The sequence below is a fragment of the Rissa tridactyla genome, chromosome 6 (genome assembly GCF_028500815.1).
Source record: "Rissa tridactyla isolate bRisTri1 chromosome 6, bRisTri1.patW.cur.20221130, whole genome shotgun sequence".
Lineage (NCBI taxonomy): Eukaryota > Metazoa > Chordata > Aves > Charadriiformes > Laridae > Rissa > Rissa tridactyla.
This window is the reverse complement of record NC_071471.1, coordinates 53,234,358-53,259,427: the sequence shown is the minus strand read 5'-3', so window position 1 is coordinate 53,259,427 and position 25,070 is coordinate 53,234,358. Positions and strand designations below refer to the sequence as shown.

The 25,070-nt window shown below is 41.7% G+C and overlaps 1 protein-coding gene across 2 annotated transcripts; it reads left to right on the top strand.

Annotated features, from left to right (window-relative positions):
- Nucleotides 1-24,867, top strand: TMEM273 (transmembrane protein 273). Of its 2 annotated transcripts, XM_054206511.1 has the most exons (6): nt 1-134; nt 5,570-5,620; nt 6,488-6,598; nt 8,816-8,840; nt 21,609-21,635; nt 22,463-24,863. In XM_054206511.1, the coding sequence occupies exons 1-6, from the start codon at nt 80-82 to the stop codon at nt 22,506-22,508; spliced, it is 315 nt and encodes a 104-aa protein (XP_054062486.1). In that variant the 5' UTR covers nt 1-79; the 3' UTR covers nt 22,509-24,863. The 2 variants fall into 2 exon arrangements, with proteins under 2 accessions (XP_054062486.1, XP_054062487.1); XM_054206512.1 differs by lacking the exon at nt 8,816-8,840 and having other exon boundaries at nt 22,463-24,867.
- The last annotated feature ends 203 nt before the right edge of the window (nt 24,868-25,070 follow it).

Genomic DNA, 25,070 nt, shown 5'->3' with positions numbered 1-25,070 from the left:
TTTTTTTTAAAAAAAGACACCACAGACGAGCTAAATTCAGAAAATTTTGCTGAAAACACTCAGTTGTCAAAACTTCACAATGACCCTACTAACGAGCTGGATATCAGTCCTAATGTCATTTCTTCTTCTCTTACGTAAGTGATCTATCATATTTGTTTTCCATTCTTCTTAAAAGCTTTTTTTTTTTCCTGAACTCGGTGGTATTATTTATTTCCCAGTCTAATTGTATGTATGTTGTTTAAAACTTTGTTTAGAACTCTGCTCCCTGGAGAAAGAACATTTGTTGAGACAGTGGGGTATTTTGCTGAGTTTTCTAGCTAACATGTCATAGACTGAGTGCTAAGGGGTCAGCTGTGTGCAATCCAGAAGAAACCATGAATTTACATACCTGCATCTTTGCAGATGAGACGGCAGAGCTGCTGAGCATCCTTGTTTGGCACTGTACAGAAAACTGTACTTCAGTGGAGCATAAGGAAAAAGTTGATCTGTGTGCATGCTATCTGCAAGCTACTTTTGATCTCTGCGACTCTCACTTACAGGACTTCAATGCTCCTGACTCAGGCTGCTTCTGATGCTTCCTGCCAGCCCAAAGCAGGGCTTTCTCATCCTCACAACTTGCCTTTGACTTCACAGTTACTCACCTCCACTTTGTGCAGGGAAGAAGTGGAGCTCATGGACAGGAAGTGTCAGCAGGGGTCATATTAACATTGGGACTAATGAGGGGGACAGAGCTGGCAAGAGCTGCCAAGACAGAACTTTACTTGGGTTACCGTGGTCTCCGAGACCTTAGGTAAGGGGGCAGGCACCCTCTGGTGGCAAAATCCTGATCTTTACCTAATGGACACCTCCCACGCCACCCTACTTCATGCAGAAATTCAGAGAAAATCATCATCTACCCTTGGGGAATCCCACAAGGGCAGTTTGCCCCACCTGAGTCATGCAGACTAGCTATTCCAGCTGGCATCCACTGGATATCCACTCCTGCCTCAGCTTCTGCAGCAAAGCTATCCATGAGTCTACAGCAGTGCACTATCCTCTTGTCATCCTTCTCAGGGTATACATAGCAATTTGTCTTGCACTATCTTTTTTTCTTGGCCCTTGAAGCCCTCTGCACCTTTCTATAAACAATTCCAATATTCCAGAGAACTGTAGACTGTCCAACACACAGGACATGCATAACTAACTGTTCTTATAGATGTGAAGGAAAGTCAGCAAGGATTGCTCCCTATTTACAGACTAGTTATTGGTCAGCAAACAAATGGCATGAGTCTCATTAATTGCAGTAGCATCTGCCTAGAGCAAAGAGATGTAGAATCAAGAGCAGCAGGACATGTTCCACAGCAAGAGGCACTTTGCAATAGATACAAGGAAAATGCATTAATTTGCTTCCACGGAATGGTGCAGGCAATGGCAAATCTACAGGCCTTGGATGGAGGGGTCCCTGGCAAGGACTGCAGCTCAACAAATTCCTGTCTCCATGTAGGAGTGAATCCTGTCCTCATCTATTACTACAGAGAAGGAATTTGCCTCTAATTTGAGGCCCAAGGAAGGACCCCATTTGCCTGGGTGCCAACAGCGCCTGTCTTAGTAAACTTACACCTGGCTGGGAATTTTGCTACACTACATTCCAGCCAAAATTTACTGTTTTTTAATAATGGTTTTCAGGAATGGTTTCCAGCAGGATCATTGCCTGTAACTGCTTTGTTGTCATGGGCATTCCTTATTTGAGTCTGGAGTTGCTCAGACACCCACTGTGAGCCATCCTTTTTTTCCCACCCTACCTTTGGGTTTCCCAGATCATAGAATGGTTCGGGTTGGAAGGGACCTTAAAGATCATCCAGTTCCAACCCTCCTGCCCTGGGCAGGGACACCTCCCACTAGACCAGGTTGCTCAAAGCCTCATCCAGCCTGGCCTTGTGACACTTGCTTCCTTTCCCATTTGCTGCCTCAAAGATAAATGGCACTGAACCCCTGGCTCCTGCAATGCCACAAGACCAGCCACTATCTGCTGCAATGAGGAGAAACCCGAGATGGGGGAGGAAGGGAGAAGAAAGTCACATGGAAGCAGGAGACAACAAGCAAAGGGACGTAGGCAAGTGCTGTGCCCTGAGAAAAACAAGGCACATGTTGCTGTTTATCACTGCAGGTTGTGGCTGGGAGTTGTTCACAACATCTAATAAGGTGGGGAAAGTGAGCTATTCCTGCTCCCTGATCGTATGCCCAAGTTGTGCTCTGCACCACTTTCCTCACTGTGCTGACCTATGGGCATGGCACTGCGTGAGCACAGTTATGTGGCAGAGGGCACAGGGAGAACAGGACATCCCTCGGTGTGGCTCAGAAGCTGTTTTCTGCATAGCCCAGCTCTGCGCACAGCAGGTCTGAGGAGGGCTAAGCCTGCCCAAGGGTACGCTGAGATTGCAGACCAGGGGCTCCCAGCCCAGTGTATTTATTTGCAGGTCCATCATCTGCTCAGCAGATGCACCTTGATGGAGGTAACCGTGCTGGCAGAGGACTGCAGTGGGCAGCCAGAAGCAAAAGCTTCCTCAGCCGCACACCTGTCTCCAGCATACCTGACTGAGCCTGGCTCCTCAGGCAGGCTGCCGTGGCAGATGCACACTTACTCCATCTCCGTCCCACCACCTCTAACGTAAGACCTGTCTAGTCTGCAGTCTCATCTCCGGACTCTCTACCAATGACACTCACACAGAAACATTTCCCCGCCAGCTGGAACACAGCCCGTGCCTCTCACCAGCTCCCTGGTGCAGCCAGAGCCTTGGGGGGCATATCTCTGTTATAGTACCTGAGCTGGAGCCAGAGGAGAAGTGAGGAAGCACCATGAGTTGCTTTGAGACCCTTTGAAAAATGATCCATGAGTCACTCATGTATAGATATAAAATTAATCTGCAAGGCTCTTCCACCCAGAAGCAAATATTCTCCAAGTTCAGAGGGTTTGTTCAAGGCATGGGAATGAGTCTAAATCCAGTATGTGGAGATAAGGGGTCAGAAAGCTAGCACTGGGACTGGAGTGCTGCACAATCTGAGGCATCGTTTCTAACTCCTCTGCACTAGGAGGTTTGTGTACATCCCCAAAAGATCTAAACTGAAGAGGGGATCCAAGTCAAACAGTGACACAAGTGTATTTGACTTGGTCAGTCCACTTCTTTCCACCTAAAGAGAAACTGAAACAAACAGAAGCTGGCTATCTAACACAGTCCTCAAAAGCAAACGGTACTTAAGCAGCATCCAGTAAATGATATTAAACCTTAATTAAAACCATATTGAAAGTATGAATTGAAAATGTTCTAGTCCTGTGGGTTTTCAGGGATTTCCCTCCCTCCCTTTTTAAAAAGAAACTAATAATTTAATCTCAATATATTAAACTGACCTACATAAAATATTCCATGTAAAATATTATTTCTGCCATAAACCACATAATCTGTCACTGGTTTAATTCCATTAGAAAGCATACATTAACATCTATGTATTATGATCATTAGGATAATAAAAGTAATACAATATCACTTTTATTATGTTTGAATTTAAAACATTCTTCATATGAGCACAAAGAATAATTAAGGAGAAGGAAGAAAGGGTTTTTTTTTAAATTTATAATGAAATAAATTCACAGGCGAGAGCAAAGAGACTGGTTTTTAATCTGGAAAATCAGGAGCTATGCTTTTTACACCCACTGTGAAGTCTTAGACTTTTTTTTTTTTTTTTTAATTTCCTTTTCTTTGTAACTTTGATTTTGGTCATTTAGAATAGCCAGCTTTTGGGATCATATCTATGACTCGATTCCCCACCCCTCCCAACTCCCTTCTCTGAGTGTTGTGGGCTTTTTGGAGAGAAAACTTTTCTATTTATATAAAATAAGTTTCCAGACATTTTAATTATGAAGAAAAGTTTGGCATAAAAGGACTTTCAAGTCAGAATTATAGCTCCCAAAATACATTTTCTTTAAAACTCAAGATTTTTTTTTTGAGCTCGTCACCAGATTTTTGACGCTTGATTTGTCATTTATGAAAATTTGGGATTAGAAATGTGATTAAGACCAGGAAATAAAACCAAATCTGGTGTGAGACACCCAATATATCAGATTTTTCTGACATAACCACGGAAGTCCCAGAGCCCACACTCAGCTCAAGAGAGAGTTTCAGCAGTTGGAAAAGCAGACTCGAGATGGGTTTCGTAAAGGTACCGAAATGGCTGGTTTTGGAGTGAGAGGACTGTGCTTCAAGTTTAAAAGCAATCATATTTCTAGCATTCATTTTACTGGACAAGAAATGAAAGCACAACCCCCAAAACCTCAAGAAGAGAGAATTATTTCTCCACAAGTGGAGGACAGAGAGGAGAGGTGAGCTGGGACTTATGATGTTGGACACCTTATAGCAGTAGGAAAATTGGATGTATTTAAGACCTTAAAATCCCACTCAAGTTTCAGCCAGATGATACTCCCTCGCAATTCCCCACTATGGTGGGGAATGCCTATGAAACGACAATGTTGTGTGCAAAACGTCTATTTTCTCACCAGGTCCCATATATACAGTCACCCAGGCAGTGGATTGCCAAAGAGCCAGAGCCATAGGAGAGGACTTCATGTTCTGCCTGAAGCATGTACAGGAGACAGAAATTTCATAGCATACTGTTTTAAAATGCAGGAGTTATATCTGCCTTTAAAGCCTTCTCGTGCTCCGGGCACCTCCTGCTGCTACACATCAGTTACATCATTTAGAGCTACTTGCAAAGACTTTGGTGGAATATCCTTGTATGCTTATCCCTGAAAAAAATATTTGAGTGTACATTTTTAGCAATTTCCTATAATAAGCAAGCAGCATTAAAACTAAACATGACTTCTCTCCTTTTTCTTGACTTTTTTTTTTTTCTTGTTTCAAAAATGTTGAATCTGTTTCCTTCAAAAAGTGTATGGGAATGAATTCTTTTCTTCAAAGCCACTCCGTTCTGAGGGTCTGCACACTCCAAGCATCAGGGAGCACAGCTCAGTGGCTTTACAGAAAAGGGAAGGGCCAGGAAAATCTCCTTTTGATGAGCAGGGAATTTGGCATGGGAGTCTCTGAAAAGGTTGCTTCCAGCCCATAGGTTTCCTTGCTAGAGGAAAAGACTCTCTTCTCTGCCAGCAGTAAGTCACATTTTGAAGATTGGAACTACAGGCAGGACTGGGACTCATATTTTCTGGAGTGGGGTGCTGGGGTGTGCCATAATCTCTCCTGTTAGCACCTATATTAGCTTTACTGCATCCATAATCTTTTTCTTGATTTATAGCAATTTCTCCTGCATACAGCTGTCAGGTTTGCAGTGAAAAAACTCTAGAATGGAAACAGTGCTAAGACAACATAAAATCTTAAAAATGTATTTTCTATTTGGTCCAAAATCTGGCAATGTAGCGGCCACATTCTTAGGATGTCCTCATTAACTTGACTGATAACACTTCACTACTCCACGAAGCCTCAGATCCTTTCTTAAGCTTTACCAGGATCAACTATTCCCTTGGAAATAGCTTGATATGGCATTCTCCTTGATGTCCTAACAGGCTAAAATACTTCCATTTCAGATTTTTGGAGAGCAAAGGTCTGTGCTTCTGGAAACTCAGAGGAGGAAACAGGTGAGTTCAAGGTGAGATTTTTGCTTCTAGACAGGCACTTCGGGACAAAGTAAATATAACAAAAATGAATGTTCTTAGAATACTTTACATACTCTTTATGTCTAAAAGATAATAATTTGGTTGTGTGTTTGTACTTTGCCTAGCACAGCGAAGTCCTGCCATGTGACTGTGGCCTTTAAATGACTTTTAAGTTAATGTAATGGAGCATAGGGAGGCAAGGGCCTGAACACAGATCCTGAACACAGGCACTCTCCTGTCTCACAGATGAAGGTGGAGCCTTATGTACACACAGTGATGGAAAAAAAAAAAAAAAAAAAAAAAAAAAAATCACAATATAGTTCGTAATTAACGCTTAAAAATTCTCCTGCTTTCTCCCAGTGAAGACTTATAGAGGCAGAATAGTTGGTCAGGGCAGGAGGCTGGGTACTGGGAGGTGGAGACGAAGCTGTGCGTGTGCAGCTATGGGAAGCAGGAATAAGAGTTTGGCAGGATACAGAGTGGCAAGGGAAGGGGGATAGGAAACTTCACTTTGGGGGGAAAAGTAGAGCCCTAGCTCTAAAATTCAACAGACACCTGTACGCACCAAAGGCTAAATTTGTTCATTATCCTAAAATGGCATTAAGTCCCTTAGCCACAGGTTCACATGGTTTCACGGTGTGCAGGGGGTTGATAGAGTAGACTCTTCTCAGCTGCCTAGTCTGGTTCAGCATTACCAGCCCCTTCTGAAGGCCAAGCATAATTTTTAATTTTTTATTTTATTTTAGGAATGCATTTAAACTTTGGCAACTTTATGTCACGTCTGAAACGCAAACACTGTATTTATTACTTAGTAGTGTATACTCACTGGCTTGTTTTCAATTTTTGCAGATTTCACATATCTTATTATAGGAGTTACTCTGGGAGCGTTTCTAGCAATCGGTTTTGTAGCACTAATAATCTGCTTGATCAAAAAACAAATGATTGACAATGTTTTTGGAGGTAAGAAAAAAATACTCCTGATTTCTTATCCAGAGATCTAGATCTCCTTATGTTCTGATACAGCAGATTGGAGCTTCAGTGTTAGGAATTATTTAGGTACTACAGCTCTGGTTTTCCTTTGAAGAACTACTTTAAAAGTGTCTGAAGTACTGGAGTCCCTAGAACTGCGGATTCATGTTTCACATTTCAGTATGACCAACTCTGCTCTTCAGCTTTACATGAGAACTAGAATTCACTTCAGCTTACTATTGGGGTATCTTTTAGAATAATTAATTTTAAAAACAAAATTCTGTCTGTTCAACATAAGTTAAAGAGCCTGTTGGATTTGCAGGATGGGCAAAAGGCTTGCCCACACTTCCTAGCCAAAATTACTATTTATTTCACCGGTTCTGGACTTTCCCTTCAAATGTGACTGTCTGACTCAGATACGCAGTTTCCATCAGAGTACATTGCAAAACTCCCTATAACTTTTACACTGTGACTGGTTTTCAGGTTGCCCCAAGAAAACATTTTTTTTTCATCTGAAACAGGCAAAAGCTCTTTGATCTAACATCATAACTGCTGACAGCAACAGCTTCTTTTGACTTTGGACCAGCAGTTTACAACCCATGGTTTTGGGTTTTGGATTCAAATCCAAAATCTTAGACTGGATAACACCCATTGTTCCAGTAGACAGAAGTTAGTGACAGGCAGAATTTGTTCCATTGGCCTCCCCAGAGGCAGTGCTGGTTCACGGCCCTCCATCCTCTGCACAGAGCCTCTCTTACTTGACGGGACTCCAAAGTGCTCCACAGAGCACTGTAGAGCAAATATTGGGATGATTTCTTCCACTGCTGAAATAACAACTGTCGTCTATGGAATGAGATAACAGCACAGAGTAACACTCAACTGCAGTTGAGAAATAAAAAAAGCATAGCAAATACAACAGCAACAGATAGAGGCAAATGAGGAAATGCAAAGTCCTAACAGTCGACCAGAACATCAGTATAAGCTGGGGGTTTTTTGCAAAAAAGAATCATGGGACTTTGCTAGATCTTTGCAAGCTAGGTTTCGCTTGTCAAGAGAGGTCTGTGCTCTTAGAAGCACATGAAAATTTGCCGTGGAAGGAAACCATAGCAGAAACGGAAACAGTGAGGCAATCTCATGAAACATGCGGGGAAATAATCCTTACTGAAAGAAGAGGGACTATAATAACACAGTTTGGGGACTGAAAGCATTGCTTTCTGTATGGCATCCCCACAGTGAATTTCTAAAAGCACCTTTCCAGCTCTGGTTACTTGCAAAGTGCCAGATCTCACAGTCCACTTTTAAACACAAAGAAATTCTCATAAATGTAGCCAGTTTCCACCACAAAAATGAGCCAGACATTGAACAACGAAAACGCAGTGAGAGAACTCAGTCAGGTTGCTACAGCACAGGACTAGGAGCTGCTTGTCCACCCACTGTATACAGAAACATTTACTTCTGGTGGCCAGATCTTTGTGTTGACCTTCACACGACAAATGAGAGGTAATTTCCCAGCATCCAGAACTGTCTAACCCTACTAAGTCAGCAGTGCACCGTGACACACTGCTTCAGCAATAGTAGTAAGTAGTAGACTTTTACTTAGCAAAAAGGAGAGCAGAGTGTTCTTAACTCTTAAGCTTGAAGTGAAGTAGCCTGAGCTCTCTGGGCCCAGTACTGCCACAGTGAGCTCAGCCTATCAGTCACGACTTGATTCCCTCCTATTTACAGTAAACACTCATCTTTTAAAGGACAATTTTGCACACAGACTCCCCAGGTACCCCCTGAGGATACAAATGACAATGTAATGCCTCTTCCTGAAAGACAAATGGCCAATGCTTTCTTTCGTGGCACTGCGTAGCAGGCCTAAAGGGAAACTGCTTCCACCTCATCCTCACCAAGCATCTGCCTTCAAAGTTGTTTCTTATGACACTCTGGGGATGTGCTACAATCAAACTCAAAATAGCCAAAAATAGCAACGACACAGCTCTGAGAAAATTGACATGAGATGTTCCAGTTGCAAGAATGAAAAAGTGCTTTAGGCAGGTTGCATGACACTACTAATATCAAAGAGTTTTGCCGCAGAAAGGATGGATGGATCTTTAGCAGCTGTAACCATGTTCTCCTGGTTGCATTCTCACAACTTCTGAGCAGGCTTATCACCGCTCTGTTCCTGGTTTCTTAACTAATGGCATTTTCCTGTTCTCTCTTTAGAGTCAGATGGCAAAATGGATAGAAGGTAAGAGTCATTGCCCCACGTCTTTTCTGAGGTGGCGTGATACACACACTGCAATGTTTAACTCCTCTCTGTCTCTGTGCATGATGCTTCTCCACAACTGTGATTTGAATAATAACACATAACACACGTGTAAGCCTCTAGAGAGCCATGACACACAGTGTATCTACTGTATCTGCACGGAAAAAGGAAATTCCTTCTAACAGGGTTTTGACATTTAAGAAGTAGGAAAGAAATCCCAGCAGACTGAGATTCTCTTTAAAAAGAAAATCCTTCAAACACTTTTGATTAAGCTGTTTTGGTTTTTTTTTTTTTTTTCAGTTTGGTCTATGTATTATAATTGCAAACTCATTAAAAAAAAAAAAACCCAAACATTTTTTAGGGATAAAAGCCAAGGCATTGTTTCAAAAGTGCTGAAGTTGGAGGTTCTTTGACATTGCTAGAACTTTTCCACATTTTTTCAGAAACAAAGATTTTACTGTATTGTCACATAGTCACAAGCCCTTTAGGTTTAAAAAAAAAAAAAAAAAGAAAAAGAAAAAGAAAAAAAGGAAAAAGATGTAATCTAGGCTAAATACTTCATCAAAAATTTCCCAGTTACTGTGTCTGGATCTCAGTTTTGAGAACACCCTTCGCTCCAGGCTCTTACAGGTCAAGGTCATGCAGCGATCATTCCTGCTGGAAGGGATGCATTTCTGCCCTTCACCTTCCTCCCCACTATCCAGAAACAGATCATTTTAGGTTTTGAGCACCTGGTGGGACCACGGGCAGAAGAGGCAATGCTAGACTACTTAGGCAATAGGGTAGAGATGTACAGGAGCAGGGACTCTGAAGGGACTCTGGACTGCATGTTGTCTGTTGGCTCATGGTAATCTACAGATGTGGAGACTTTTTTGTGTCCCTTTGAGACATTTTATAAGTGACTAAAAAACCCCAAACATTAATTTATCAGAATTCTCATGAACTGAAGACAACAGCTGTACTCAATGACCTAAGAAATGGCTTTTAGCCTCTCTCAGAGAGCTGGATAGAAGGATGTTCCTATCAGAGTCATTCCTCATAAAGGGAGCACAGCATATGTAAACACTCAATTGAAGATCAAAGCAAGGGCACCCCTTGCAGCAAGTACTTCAATGTTTTGACTGTCCAACAGAGAAGGGCCCCAGCCGTGAAGCATCTGTTATTTTCCCAGGAAGACGCTTCCCCAACATAACACAACTAGCTGTCACAAAATGTTTCCATTCTGGTAACATACTACTCTCTTACAAGACACTGACAATCTCCGTGTATTAACCTAAAATAGATTAGGACTATTAGATGGCCAGAAGAACAAACATAGAATACGCAGTAAACTTTCTGGTGTATTAAGGATAGTAGAGACAGAGCAACAAATGGGAAGGGCGTGAGAAAGAGCTAGGCTGAAATAGAAAAGTCAGACACCAGAGTCAAGAGAAAAGGGAATAAAGGGAAGAGAGGGACAAAGACAAGAAGAAACACAGAAAGCAGTAGATTTACTGCCTGGATGAAATGCAGATGGTACAATCTATGAACTACTCCACATTGAACTTTTCTGCCTCCCTTTGCTGTTTATTATGTGTGATATTTTCCTTCAGAGACAGTTTGAACATCTATGATACCATCCTCTGATCTTTCTAGGGGAAGTGACTGACTTTGTCATGGCAGCAAAATTTAACATCTTTAGTGATGACCTTACATTCACCCCTTTGATGATTCCTCATCCCAGTCTACAGGCGTTTGCTAAAAGGTAGAGTGAAGTTTCCAGTTTCATGCCAAAACTCTGGTCTTAAGGCTGGAAATGTGACACAGTACACAAACTCTTTGGCTTAGAGCCACCAACGCGGATCAGTGAGAGAACTTGTAATTCCATAATGTTTGAGGGCAAAACTCTGTATGTTAAAGATTAAGTAGAAAACAACTAGAAATCCACTCTCACTTCTTAAAGTTGTACTTTTCAATTCTACTGTGGCAGCGAGTAATTTGCTACCAAATCTTTGTTCTCATTCACTTCAGGGCATCTCTGTATTACTCCTTGGTGACTCATTAAGGGATTCTATAATGCAGGTGTTAATCTGAGGAAACAGTACAGCCTTCTACCAGTCTCAAGGAAACCTCTGACAGTAAAAATACTACCAGATCATAGCAAACATTTAAAAATGCCCCAGAAACTAATCCTTAGTAGGATTAGTGAAATGCAGATATCCTCAAGATAGCATCAATTTTTAGTAAGGAAATATAAACGGTGCTTTGTTTTATAAACAAAGCTATACTTTTCCGCATCTCAGATAGCTGATGCAGAACTAGCTTAGTTGGTTTTGCCTCATCATTCTGCAACCCAAGCAATCTACTCACAGAAAATCAAAAGGAAATAAAGCATACAGGATTCAATGTACTTTTTTATCTTTCCTCCTAACCTTCTTCAGGGTAGGGCCTTTCCAGATGGTAGAGTTTGTGTGGACATGTTAAACTGGCCTATACTTAATGGGAATATCTGAAAGGTTGGAACTGGATCTTTATTGCACAAGTAATAGCTGAAGTATGTGGTAGCCTTCCATAGGCATGTCTTTGTTTTGGGACCAAGCTTGACCCAAAGAATGGGGTAATATGCCATGTTTTGGGCTTCAACACTCTTCTTCTAACTGGCTGTGGTTGTATAAATCTAAAAGAAGATTTATGGCAGGTAGCCATTCTTAACAACAGTAACCAAAAAAAATCCCCCAAACCCCACAAACACAAAAGCCACCCTGGGTCTTTTCCCAAAAAGAGCAATTAAATATTACTCATGCTGAGTACTTGCACTGTAAATGCTGCAGTATTATAAATACCAAGGAGATTCCTCAAGAAAATCTAAGCTGCATGTTCCTTTTTATCTGATTTATTTTTCATCATAGGGATGAAAGGTTAACCTAACCTGGCCAAGGCCAACTGTATGAGATACAAGAAGTGCAGGGTCCTGCACTTGGGTCACAACAACCCCAAGCAATGCTACAGGCATGGGGAAGAGTGGCTGGAGAGCTGCCTGGCAGAAAAGGACCTGGGGGTGTTGGTTGACAGCCATCTGAATATGAACTGGCAGTATGCTCAGGTGGCCAATAAGGCCAATAGCATCCTAGAAATAGTGTGGCCAGGACAAGGGAAATGGTCATAGCTTTGTACTCGGCACTGGTGAGGCTGCACCTTGAACACTCTGTTCCAGTTTGGCCACCTCACTACAAGAAAGACACTGAGGTGCTGGAGCATGTCCAAAGAAGGACAACGAAGCTGGTGAGATGTCTGGAGAACAAGTCTGATGAAGAGCAGCTAGGGAACTGGGGTTGTTTAGCCTGGAGAACAGGAGGCTGAAGGGAGACCTTATTGCTCTCTACAACTACCTGACAGGTTGTAGACAGGTGGGGGTTGGTCTCTTTTCCCAAATAACATGTGATAGGACAAGACGAAATGGCCTCAAGTTGTGCCAGGGGAGGTTTAGGATGGATATTAGGAAAAATTTCTTCACCGAAAGGGTTATCAAAGATTGGAACAGGCTGCACAGGGAAGCGGTTGAATTACCATCCCTGGAGGTATTCAAAAGACTTGTAAATTTGGTGCTGAGGGATATGGTTCAGTGGTGGACTTGGCAGTGCTAGGTTAATGGTTGGACTCAATGGTCTTAAAGGTCTTTTCCAACCTAAATGATTCTATGATTCTATTCTATTTTCTACTTGACCAGTGATGATTATTACTGTTTTTTTCAGGAAAAAACCTTTATCCAACTGATAAAGCATTCACCAAATTCACCTTCAGCCAAATTTTGTTTTAAATTTCATATCGTTATTCCCACAAGCGTCTCAAGCCACTCAATTTCTCTCCCTAACTGGGACATACTCTGAGTGGATGTCACACAGCACAGTAGCATCATTATCGATAGAGTTGCTCAGCCTCGTACCAGTTGAAGGCCTCAGTGCAGATAATCTTTTTTTATGCTAGAACCTTGATTATCTGGTACTGAACCTAACCAACACATTTGAAGAACAGGTTTCCACTAAAATCAGGAAGCATTCTGATGTGTCCTCCTTGATTCTTTGCCAAATACTTAAACCAGAAGTGTTTCTACACTGACATGACACTGACAGCTCATTGTAAAATAATTAATAGCATTTACTTTATTTAGTCAGGTATGTAACATTAAGATTTAAACAACCAATTCATAATGGGATGCCCTTAAACTCAATGGGATATTTACTAACACTTGAGAAGAAAAAGAGGCTTGAGGCAAGCTTCTGTCAGCTAACAAAGCAGTAATCTAGATGTCAACTGACAATTATTTAATGTCCTCTTTTTTAATTAATAGCCATGTCAGTTTCAAATGCCATCTTGGTGCAAGCTTGGTAAATTATAATGCCTAAAAATTTCATGCAAGTTTAATGTATTAATAAAAATGTCTGGGCACATTTAATGCTAGCAATATTTTGAGTTAACTACACTGCATGGCAGCCAGATTTATTTTGACAGAAGGAGACAGAGAGAAAGAGACATACAGAGACAAGGAGAAGGATGGAGAGACAGAGAGTGTTTACTAAAAAGGAAAAGGTACATATTTTAAACCTGCTGCAATAACAAAAAGGAATCTGTTGCCTCAACACATCCTGGGCAACAGCGTACACCAAAACTCCCCATGCCACTCACTGGGTTCTACAGGCCCCCACATAAATCACTCAGCAGGAGATCAGGTTTTAAATGCAAATCATTCTGATGTTTGATGGAGGAGAGAAGGAGCTTGAGAGCTGCATCGGCCAAGTGCCAAGCGTATCAGTGATTTTCTTTTGCTACCTAAAGCAGCATCTAGATGTTCTTTTGTATTTTCCCCACTCGACTTCTTCTAAGGGACAGACATCTCTTTCCTTTGCTAGACTATGCTTGGGAAACACAAAGTACTCTTGAAAATGAGAGCATTCTTTAGGCAAATCGAGGAGGGCTTGGAATGTCATCACATCTTGAAAGCCTGCAGTCTCCTTATTGTCTAACTGTGAAAACACCACCATGGGTTAAACAGGAGGTGAAGTCATCCACTTGGAAAATATAAACATCAGAGATGGATGGCATGAAAAAGACTAGGTTTGGGCAATCATATGCAAGTTTGAATGTTAAGCTGCAGTTCCTTCCAACTAGAAGAACTGTCTCAGCCTAAACATTTAAGCAAAGAACATTTTCCCTAGCATTTTGTCACATTCAGGTCTGTAGCCAACTGCACTGACAAGCAGAGATAGTGAACAGGATCTGATCTAACAATTTCATATCCTTCAAACATGTTTAAAGTCAGATAGAAAGAAAAATCTCTGGTTTTGGAGAGGACAGCAGTTCTTTCTGACCTAAATACTCCAAATTGGCCTGTAGTACTGTGAATTGTAGAACACATCATTTACCAAACAGGAAGCCAATTGAGTAGGTATGAGTCATATCACTGATATTGTCAGCTGCAAATGAGACACAACCTGTCTAATCACCAGAGTGTGAGCTAACAAATGAACTTAACTGGAGACCTAGTTTTGATGCTAGGGTGTTTGAGAAAGCCACAAGCAGGAGTCTTTTGGAAAATGGGCCCAAAATCTACAAATCAAAATCCGTACGTAAATACGCATGGAAAGAGAGACTGTAGCCTTGTCTGAGTATGTCCCTGGAATAGTGGTGCAGAAGGAAAAAGGATCAAGATCTAGAGCACAGCTTGTGCAGGATGCTGGGCACTGACATGCATTGCAGCGACTCAGATACTGCATCAGCTAGTCACACGTAACACTATACATTCACTCCGCAGGCGGCGAGTGATACTGTCTCAGCCGCCCTACTAGCCATTGAAATCATATCTGCGAAAGATGGAAGCGCATACTGCTGCTCTACTATAGGCAAGTTCAGTTGCAAAAGTACTTGAAATAGCATGATGCCAAAAATAAATCTGCAAAGGAATTATCCAGTTCCTAATCAGAGTAACTAGGATGTCTTCTCCACAGAAGATTTTTATACAAAGAGAGCAGGAAGCAGGGAGTGGTATTGGTTGCTTTAAGCCATGCTACAGCAACTTTTGTGAATTTTAATTACTTTGCAATGAAGTAATTCCCTCCTGTGGAAATTTGTTAGACTTGAAGACAGATGTTTTCTTTGCACTGAGCTAACTTTAAGAGAACATTTTCCCCAGTAGTAAGATATCTCACTTCTCAGCCTGGAGAGATACCTGGAATGAGGCTAGTTCATTCTCCACATTTCATTCAAGCTATGGCCTTCCTGCTAAGACCCCCATTAAAAAGTTAACATAAGATTTGTTTGGACACCTTTGCAAAGGGAGGTGAAATAAATGACTCATTACACCTAATACGTGACCACTGAATTGTCTATCACTACAACGCACTAATATTGTCAACTGCAGATGGATATGAAGAACCTCACATTCTCCTAGGCATAACTCTATGTCCAGCACGTACCCCCAGGAAATGGGTACTATAGCATCCCTTCTTTATCTGCAAGTTTACAGTCTCCACCTTCCAAGTTTCCTATTGCTTAAAGATGCTCCTTCAGTTACTTCCATCTGTCTCTTATCTTTCTGATTCACCTCATCCAACACATGGAATGCGAGCAAGAAATACACGCATAGGAAAGGCATTTTTAAAGCACAGTCACTGGTATTCTAAGGAAAGCGTTTGAGAGTTACCAATCCTACCAGAACAGGAAGTCTTGGTATAGAATGGTTTGAAAAGGTGAGTTGGCTTAGCCTGTCACACAGAGTCCCAGCTGCTTGGTCTCATCCTAGTCTGGCCTTTGGACATGTAACAATGAAGAATCCTGATTTTCAAAAAGTACTTTCTTCTTTAAATGTCATATATGACTCTGTGCCATTCACTCAAACTGCAACCGACTCAAATTGCAAATTCAACTCACTAGCCTTGTGAAAAAGAAAAAAAGAAAACAAAAAAGAAAGAAAAAACCCCAATCCAGTGACTTATGAAGACGCTGAAGTCACATGACCAGAAGCCATTCAAAACCATTGGCACCTGATGGGTCTCTCATGGGCAGTCGTTCCTGAAGTGTCTCATATTTCTGCATTAGCAGAAGAGTGCCTGGAACGGACTGAATCCTCTAAGATATTTATCAACAGCAAACATAGAAAACAAGAGCTTCAGCTGTCAGAAACTAGAGCTGCCAGAAAGACACCTGGCAGAAGGCTGCTCACACTGCAGCTCGGGTGGGCCTCCCTGGCACAACAATCACTTCACACAGTCCCACAAAACTCACCCCAGTGTATCCACCCCACACCACCAGTTACCTCCTTTTCCACACTCAACTCAGCTTTGCCCTTATTGTGTGCAGCCATGGCATTCCTGCCAAAAAAAAGAAACCATTGTCTGGTCTGGAAAGAGCAAGATCCAGCGGAGGGATACGGGAAAGCAGAGAAAAAAAAGCACTGGAGAACATACCAAAAAGCTTAAAAGCCTATCCAGCTTTCACCTGCCTGTGAACATCACTGTAGCAGATGGAAATGGCAGAGCTCTGTTGCCTCCTAGTCCATCTATTTTCCCATCTCCATTACGGCTATCTTTCCCGGTGCCTGCTGGGCTTTCTTCACACCTCATCTGTAGCCTGCAGGTATATGTTTCTTCTCATGCGGAGGACTACAGATGGTGGTGCTTATAGAATACAAAGTATGTCACAACTCCCGTGCCTTGCAGTCCACTGCTCTTGGACAGACTGACTGCATCCCTGTCCTTGTTTTGGGCTGTGTGAGTACACTCTTTGGCTTTGAGTCTTCATCTTCCCCAATTCCACTCCTGTGTGCCACAAGCATCTTCTGGACTTGCAAAGGAGGCAAAACTGAGTTTCAGTGCTACAGACACTCCTTACAGGAGCTGCGATCAGTGCAAAGTAGCCTCCTCAAGCATGATGATAAAGCAACAACGGAAGTGAAGAATGAAAGGGAAAAAATTAGCCATACCCTACATGCACCCCTCTTCTCTCTAAATCCTCAGTAATCCAGACAACTTCCTGGATTTCTTCAGTAAGCCTCAATTTCCTTAGAGCCACTGAGTTGCCTGCATCTGTTTTTGTTCTAAAACAAGCCTCTTTTTTCTTTTCCTTTCCAAGGAATATTCTTTTTAAATTTTGATGGTCAGTGTCATCTTCTTGGATCTGGAAAAAAATCAGTCATGTAGAATCTTTGACACCTCTGGGGTCAAAGACTTGAATATTTTTCTCTTAACATCCCTCAGCTATATACTAAGCTGTTCTTTCACTTGCCACTCTTTTTTTCTTCCAAGCAGCTCTTCACAAGCTCTTTCATTCTGCCAGCTAACATATTCTATGAACAACCCAATCATCAGGTCAGCAAAGTTTTTCTAAGTTGTTAGAGGTTTACAAATAAGGAAAAACAGAGCTAATAAAGACACTTAGCCTCCTCCATTATCTAAATAAGCCTTGCAAAATCAATCAAAAATTAATCCTTTTTGGTCTGCTTTGACTGCAGAGCCTCCATATTGCCACCATGGCCAAATATCAGTAGAGAACAACTATGGGGAGAATGGGAGTGGAAGACTACTTGGGCTACAGTCCTCTTAGTCAGAGGTGCATTTGCACTTCACTAAGGAGCAGACACCACCTGCACAAGATGAGTCTGGTCCTGCTGATACACCGGGGCTGGCCCCATTCCTTGCTCAGTGCTGTAGGGATTAGTGGGCGGCTGATAGACTGAAAGCTGCATTCATTGCTTTAGGTTTTCTCAGTAAGCATCCTAGGAATGGAGTTTAATGAAAAATATTTAAAAGCTGCACAAATGCCATAATAATGCATGCTATTGGAAATAAACATAAGTACGAACACAGATGGCCTAAACAACTCCATGTGTGTTTGTGTAAATGTTAAAAAATGAGCAAATGATCTCAGCAGAAATGGCTGTCTCAACTCCTTGCACATACACATTTACGGAAACAAAACGTAAATACCCATTCTGTGTTGAGGCAATGGTCACCAGTGACTAGAGCAATAAACTGCCTTTTCTACCTGGTTCTGTCACTGTCCTGTCTAGTCGAACTTGTTGTTCTGAACAACCTTGGACAAGTTACTTTGGCTCAGGTTACCCTTTCCATAAAATGAAATTAATCTTTATATCACACACTTCAAAACCAAGGACACTAAGCTTTGCACTGTGCTGGAGACACAGGGCTTTAAAAAGCAGCACTAAGATACTCTGTAGGCACTTTGAGGCTCAGTTCCTCTTAGCACCATTCCTGAATGGAGAGAATACTTCATATACAGACACACACGCACGCAGAGACAGTTTTTTATATATATACACATACATACAGCCCAGACTGTTAGGGTGAGATTAATTCATTAAACGCCTTTCCAGGATACAGCATACTTCACTGATGCCAGCTACCAGCCTGACAGGCAGAGCCACGCTCCTGGCTATTTTTTGCTCCTCCCTGGCCACTCTCCACATTCCCTGGGAGAGCATCTGGCCCAGGATGCCTGTGCCCCCTTCAGATCTGGGGGCTGCAATTGAGGTTGACCTTTTCGCAGCTGACAAACAGGGAGCAATCCTTACTCCTTCCTACCCCTCTGCACAACTGTTTGAGGCTAGTCTTGAATAGCTTTAAATCGTTTGATTGTAAGAGTTGATCCCAAACCTGCTGAGTCAGGCGAATGCTTTCCTGGTAATACTCAGACACCTGTTGGAGGCAATTCCTTCCACAGCCATCGTGGTCTCTGCTGGCAAATTTGCTGGTGCCACTGATTCCAGCAATAAATGAGTAACTCTACCTTTCCCTGGAGCTGCTGCAAGTCTGGATAAAAAAAAAAAAATAAATGAGAAATGTTTCTGGAAGAGTACCCTCTTCATTCCTGTCAACAGACACCCAGGGTAACTCAAATATTAGATGCCATCGAGCAGAGAGCCTCCTGCTCCCAGGCAGCGCCCATCTGACATCCAGACTGAGTAGCTTTATGTTGACTAGGGCTTGTCAGAGAGGTGACAACATGGGATTAGCTAGGAATGAAAGCTGCTATCATATCTAAAGGACAGCTTAAAAGCAAAAACAAGGCCTCCTGACACAAGAGACACAGAGTGACACGGGTCTTAGCCAGAAAAGAACAGCACCAAATGAGAACTCCTGCATATTCTAATTCACAGAATTTGCTGTATCCCACTGAATTTATGGACAAGGTCACACTAAACATATACAAAAGGAATCACTAATTTCAGAGGCTATTAAGAGCCTTTTTTTCAGTGCCTTCTTGGAAAGTAAGATTATTTATAGATCCTTTTTTAAGATCACATATATAGTCTGTCAGATCATTTTATTTCAGTTCCCTGATCTCCTGCTCTCCAAGAGTTCTGCCTTGAAGGGCCTGTGTTAGGTATCAGCAAAGCTGTTTGTTTTTCTTCTGGTTGCTGCTTATAACCACCCACCTCCATATCCCATGTACACTTTAGAGCCTGGTGTCAGAGAGCAAATAGCAAGCTGAAAGAAATATGGAAATATCACACAAAGAGATGCTGATGTCTGCCTTGCAGACTGCAAATGCTTGGGGATCCACAGAGTATTTCTCTGGGTTCACAGAGGTTTATGGGCTTAAAGGCTTTCCATATAGGTTTAAATTGGGCTTAAAGACATTTCACAGAGGTGCACAGCTTCAATGGAAAATTTGTATGGACTTGTAAATGCAAAAAGACAGAAAACCACTGTCTGAAAAGTAACTAGGTTATTTTTTGTGCATTAGAAACAACACCTGGCCCACTCCCAAATCTGATTTACTACATAGACATTGAAATGTTTGTGCTGGCACTGGAGAGGTGGAGGAGGGGACTGAGAGCTGCAGACAAGTGCTGAGGAATAACTACCTTTTTAGGTTGAAATGCTGTTTTTATAGTGTTTATGAACTGGTTCCTTTGAGTGAACTTACAGAACTCCCTGGAAGAGAGCAAAGCGTGGGATCAACAGAGTGTCCCATCCCCAGAGACAGTCCTGCCTCACTTCCCCCTCCCTCTCAGCGCAGCCACATGTCCTGGTCATGCAGTCACACATCTCCTCTGCCTCAGGGAACTGGCCCTGCCAAAAATCTATGCGGTATAACATAAAAATCATTTTCAGAGAGATCAGGCTGTTCTGTTCAAGGACATCTGTCACAAAGGAATTAGTGAAATATTACAGCCGAGGTGCTGAGAAAGGCTAGACCATCCTTTTCTGCAGCACCTGGCATTGTCAACAGCGGGAAGGCTGCCTGAGAGCATCAGCAAGAAAGCCGCGCTCTTTAAGTGACTTACTGATTACACTGGGCAACATGGAGAAAAGTATTGGCGTTCCAACCAGTCTCTTCTTTGCTTTTTTTGTATGTAGAGAATTGAGTTACTTAGGATTAGGCCACAGGCAGGCAATCACTTAAGAACAGCACTGAAAGACAATGACCTTCCCAGCAGTTTCCTGCCACCTTCTTCTCCTCCGACACAGGCAGGGGAAGGGATCAAGTGAGCATCCCTGAACCTAATTCATTGCTGATTCACCCCAGTTAGCTCAAATCACTTTGCAATGGCCTTGTTCTGCATTAATCTGTTGTCATAGTCAGAAGAAGAGGGAGAAGGGTTTTTTTAATGGTTACAGTTCCAGACAGGAAGAAATTTGTATAACTTAGTTCACATGCTTAAATCTGTGTTGTGTGAAGAAATTTTGACAAGTTCATAAGCATAGCCCATATCAAGTCTCCTGATTATGTTTTGAAAGGCCTCCCCTTCCTGGGAATGAGCTGCCACAAACAGTTTGGAACAAGTTGAAAAATCTTGCTACATAACCGTGATGTCCTGGGTAACATCAGAGCTGTGTCACTAAAAGGAATTCCTTGTGCCTGTGAAGTGCCAGACCAGTGCAGGCAAAAGAGAGCCGAGACAACTCCCAGGTACCTCCAGTGTGGTCACCAGGCTGCAGGAGAGCAGGCTGAGGCTGGCAGGCAGATATGAGCTAGGTGCTGGGGAGTTTGCCTCCTTGCACTTTAGCAGACACCTTCTCTGGGTGCCCTGGAAGCTCCCCGAGGGCTGGGAAAGCAGGCAGTACAGAAATTTAGCTGTGAAAGTGCTGTGGGCCGGTGCAGGCATTGCTGTTTTGTAGAGCTATGCTGACTCACCCCAGCCCCACACTAGAGAAAGAAATAAGGGAGGAAATAGCAGAAAAAACCCAGAGATTTCCCTTTGATTCCAGCCTATATATGCCTTACCATATGGTCTCCCATGGACTGCACGCCCCATTCAAACTAGAATCAGGTCTTAACTCATCATTACAGACACTAACAGTTAGTGCAGTGAATTTCACATGAAGAGAAAATTTCAGCACAGCTTTTTAAAAGACACGTGTGACAAAGTTTCTCTCGGAGGAGGAAAAAAAAGACAGGCAAATTACGAGAAGCCTGCCAAATCTCCTGTGAATTCTTTCTTTAGCAAAGTCACCAAAAAATGCTTAAGTAGTATTGAAGGAAACGGACTACAATGGATACCATTTCCCAGTGGAGTCATGAGATCTAAGAATATAAACAAGTTGAGGGCTACAAGACAAGAAAAGATCTTATTTCCAAGCACTGACGCTAGATGGAGTAAAACTGAATAAAAGATTAACAGCAGAGAAGAAAAGAGAAAAGATTAAAAGTTCCTGCATTTCCCCAGCTGCTAATGTGTTGCTTCTTTGAAGGCTCATCTTTGATTACTACTCTGAAAGTCACAATTAATATCTCACTTTTTATACTTTGCAGGTCAAACATGGGATCAAGCCAAAACAGGTATGTTCTGGTGGAAAGGGGAGTCTAGTGGAGCAGGGAGATGGAATGACAGTACCAGGCAGACACATAGAAGCTGTAAATGCACATCCACCTAGATAAAGGGAAAGGCTGCACAGCAATAAAGGCTGTGGGATTATCCTGGATTCCTACTGACAGCCTAGATCTGCCTGCGGGTCTGCCAGACACTCTCCATCACCTAAGGCAAGTCATTTAAGTGCCTTGTCCTCCAACTTCCCAGTTGTATACATGGAATACCCTAACATAAGGCCCAGGTATACTGCAAGGCTGTCTACGTTACGGCACAACTATGCTGCAGTGCAGCTGCCCCCCCATTAGCAGGTACTGCAAGTAGTGAGCTCATGGAAAGATGCAGCCACAACATGGATCCCCGAGCTGCTCCCCACTCACATGATGAGGCAATACTGGGAAGCAGCCCAAACGACAATAATCCAGAGCGTACTGTGAGCAGTTCTCATAGCAGGATGCTGCCCTAAAATGCATTGCTTGCTGCTAGTGGATTCCTACCTGTCAGCGAAGAGGGCATCTGGATGTCACCACAACAGATAGAATTATACACTTGTTCTGTTAACTCACTTTGCAAAAACAGGTATCTCCAAAGATACAAAGAAACTTCTAGGAAAATAAAAGTTAAGTGGGAGAAACTTCATGAATTTAATTCTAGCAACTCCATTAATGATTTTCCAGAATTCCTATATTTTTTATCTGGGAATCCCCCAGCTCATCTTTTATAATGATGCTATGGATCATTCCAGACAAAACCAAAGCCAGAAAGTCATCGTTAACCTGTGATGTTCCTTTCTTTTCAGAGACGACATCAATGTACTAGGAAAACAAAGTACAAATGATCAATAATCCTTTTGCAATCAACAGTTACCTGGCCTGAGGATCAATAGAAGTCTCTTGCGCACAGGCAGGAATCTCACCAATACTGATTCCTTTCTTTGTTCTTTAATTGAAAGACTGATTGATTGATTACAGGAAGAGCTTATGGTGCATGCTAACTTCAATCACCTGCACACAAAGAGCCTGCAATCCCCCACAGCATGTATATGAAGGAAATGTATGAGGACAATAAAATAAGTGAGCTCTGCTCACTAATAGGTCCTGTTTAGTCTGTGATAAGTATATGTTTAATTTCTAAAATCAGTTAAGTACAAGGTAATCAAAAAGGTAGTCATACATTTCAGCAGCAGAATTCGTGGTCATGCACATATTTCAAGTTAGGTAAATAATGACTGAAGTAACTCGAAAAATCATTCAGTTGAGGTTGAAGCAAAACAAGGCTTTCCAATTTTTTCAGGAAATCTATGTTTTGTGTTAATAGGAAAACATTTCATTCACGCAAAAGTTATATCTTTTTTAGCTTTAGGACTGATGTCTTTTGTTTAACTCTAGGTGGTAGTGTTAATTTCAGCATTTAAAATGAATTGTGGTCATTTAAAAGGAAGAATTCCTTTTTGAAATAGTGTTTTTTATGTTTTGTTTTTAGAACATTGAAACGAAAACAGTCTTGTATACTCAGAACAAAAAATTTCTGGACATTTGAAACAAAACATTTCATGTCAACATTCTACAAACAAGCTAATCTAACATTTCCAAAATTCGTCCATCCCCACTTTTTTAGTATAAAACAATGCACTAAGTTCAACCAGAATTTACGAATAATTTGTCTCCCAACCCCTTCGTTCTTGTTCTAGCCTTATATTCTGTCGAATTTGATTTCATCAAAATTGCTTTGTCTGGCTCCAATTACAAGCTTCTTACAGTGGGAGTGACAAGAAGAAAAATTAGAGCTTTGTCTCAGAACATTTAGAATAGTTTAAATAATTTAAAATCGTTTAAACCCAAGATACTTTGTAAACACATCCCAACTTTTACCAAAGCTGTGAGCCTGTGGCTTTGGTCTCAGTTTAGAAAATAATGCTGCAGACTCTATTCTGTTTAATCCACTTCTTTCAAGAATGCTGTATTATAACAGATGTTGTCATCACAAGGTGCAAGAAAAGCAGGAAGATTTTTGTGTTTCGAGCCAGGCTTTCCTTTCAGCTTGTGAAGAGGGAGCAGCAAATGTCAGCTGCGGGTGCTATGGGAGCACTTAGCTACCAGCAACGCCACGCTGGGCGTCCTCTGCTATTCCCGCAGCTCCTCCCAGCAAACCCAGCAGGACTCAAAGGCTTGAGAGCCTCAGGTAGAAGGCACGCACAACGTTAAGCAACGTCACAGTATTTCACAGGTATAGCTGTTGTGTCGTAGCGTTACAGGGTGACTCCAAGCAGGATGTTACGCTATTTTATTGTGACTTACAAACAACCACTATCCAGATGCAAAGACCACAAACTGTAAATAGATTGGGTCTTCCTAAACTTTTAGCTGAGGCCAATGTCTATAGACATATGGATGTTTTTTATCTCCCATCTAACATACATTCCTCAAGTTAACTTTTAAACCAGTGTCTGCTCTCTGTTATGCCATGTGCCGGATCATAATAAATAAAGTCCTTTCCAGTTCTTCACTACTGCAATATAACAGAAGTTATCAACGTAACAAAAAAAAAAAAAAGGCAAATGTTAGGCTGAAGTTCAATCTAGAAATTCTGTGTATTATTAAGAAATATCACTCAAAAAAGTCACAGAAACCAGGGCCTCCCACCCAATAATCAAGTTTCAGACCGTGAAGAGCTGCAATTAATCCTACACATTAAAGGCAGAGCTGATGTGCTGAGTCAGGGACTTAGAGTCAACACACTGTCAGAGCATCAGAGCAGATACATCAAAATGTTGTCTCTATGAAGAATAAGCTACTGTACTACTTGTAACTGTAACTAAAAGGATTTGGATATGGTTTTGTTCTGACTTTAGCAAAGCAGGTAATTTTATGTATGTGCAAAGGAACATGAAAACTGGATGTCAATTTTTCCACACATTTTGAACAACAAAATGTAAGGTTTATTTTCAGAGAAAATTGATACATTGGAATAACTTTCCTGGATTCTTAGGTGTCTGTTACCCAGTTCAGCAACACCGCAGTTCATTAGCAGCACTTGCTAACAGATAAACTAAAGCAGTAATGTGATACTTGTAAGTAATTGTGTGTGTGTACATGTGTAAGTGAATAAACTGTCTTGTAAGGTATCTGTTAATTGATTTGCTTCCTTTAGTACCATTTTAATTAAGAACTTGGAACAGAAGAGAGCATGTGGTCAGGGAGGGAAGCTATTACCTTCCCTTATTTGTGTGAACAAATGTTTCTTTCACATCATTTCAGTACACTATGGGAAATAAAGATGAAAATAAACAAAAAAGGGTAAGTTACAAGCAGTAGAGGAGAAAGGCCTGGAGAATTAAGTTTAGTAATCTTGATTAGGCAAATGTGCTGGGGTGGTGAATAGATTATGGGTTCCTGAAACTTTTTGAT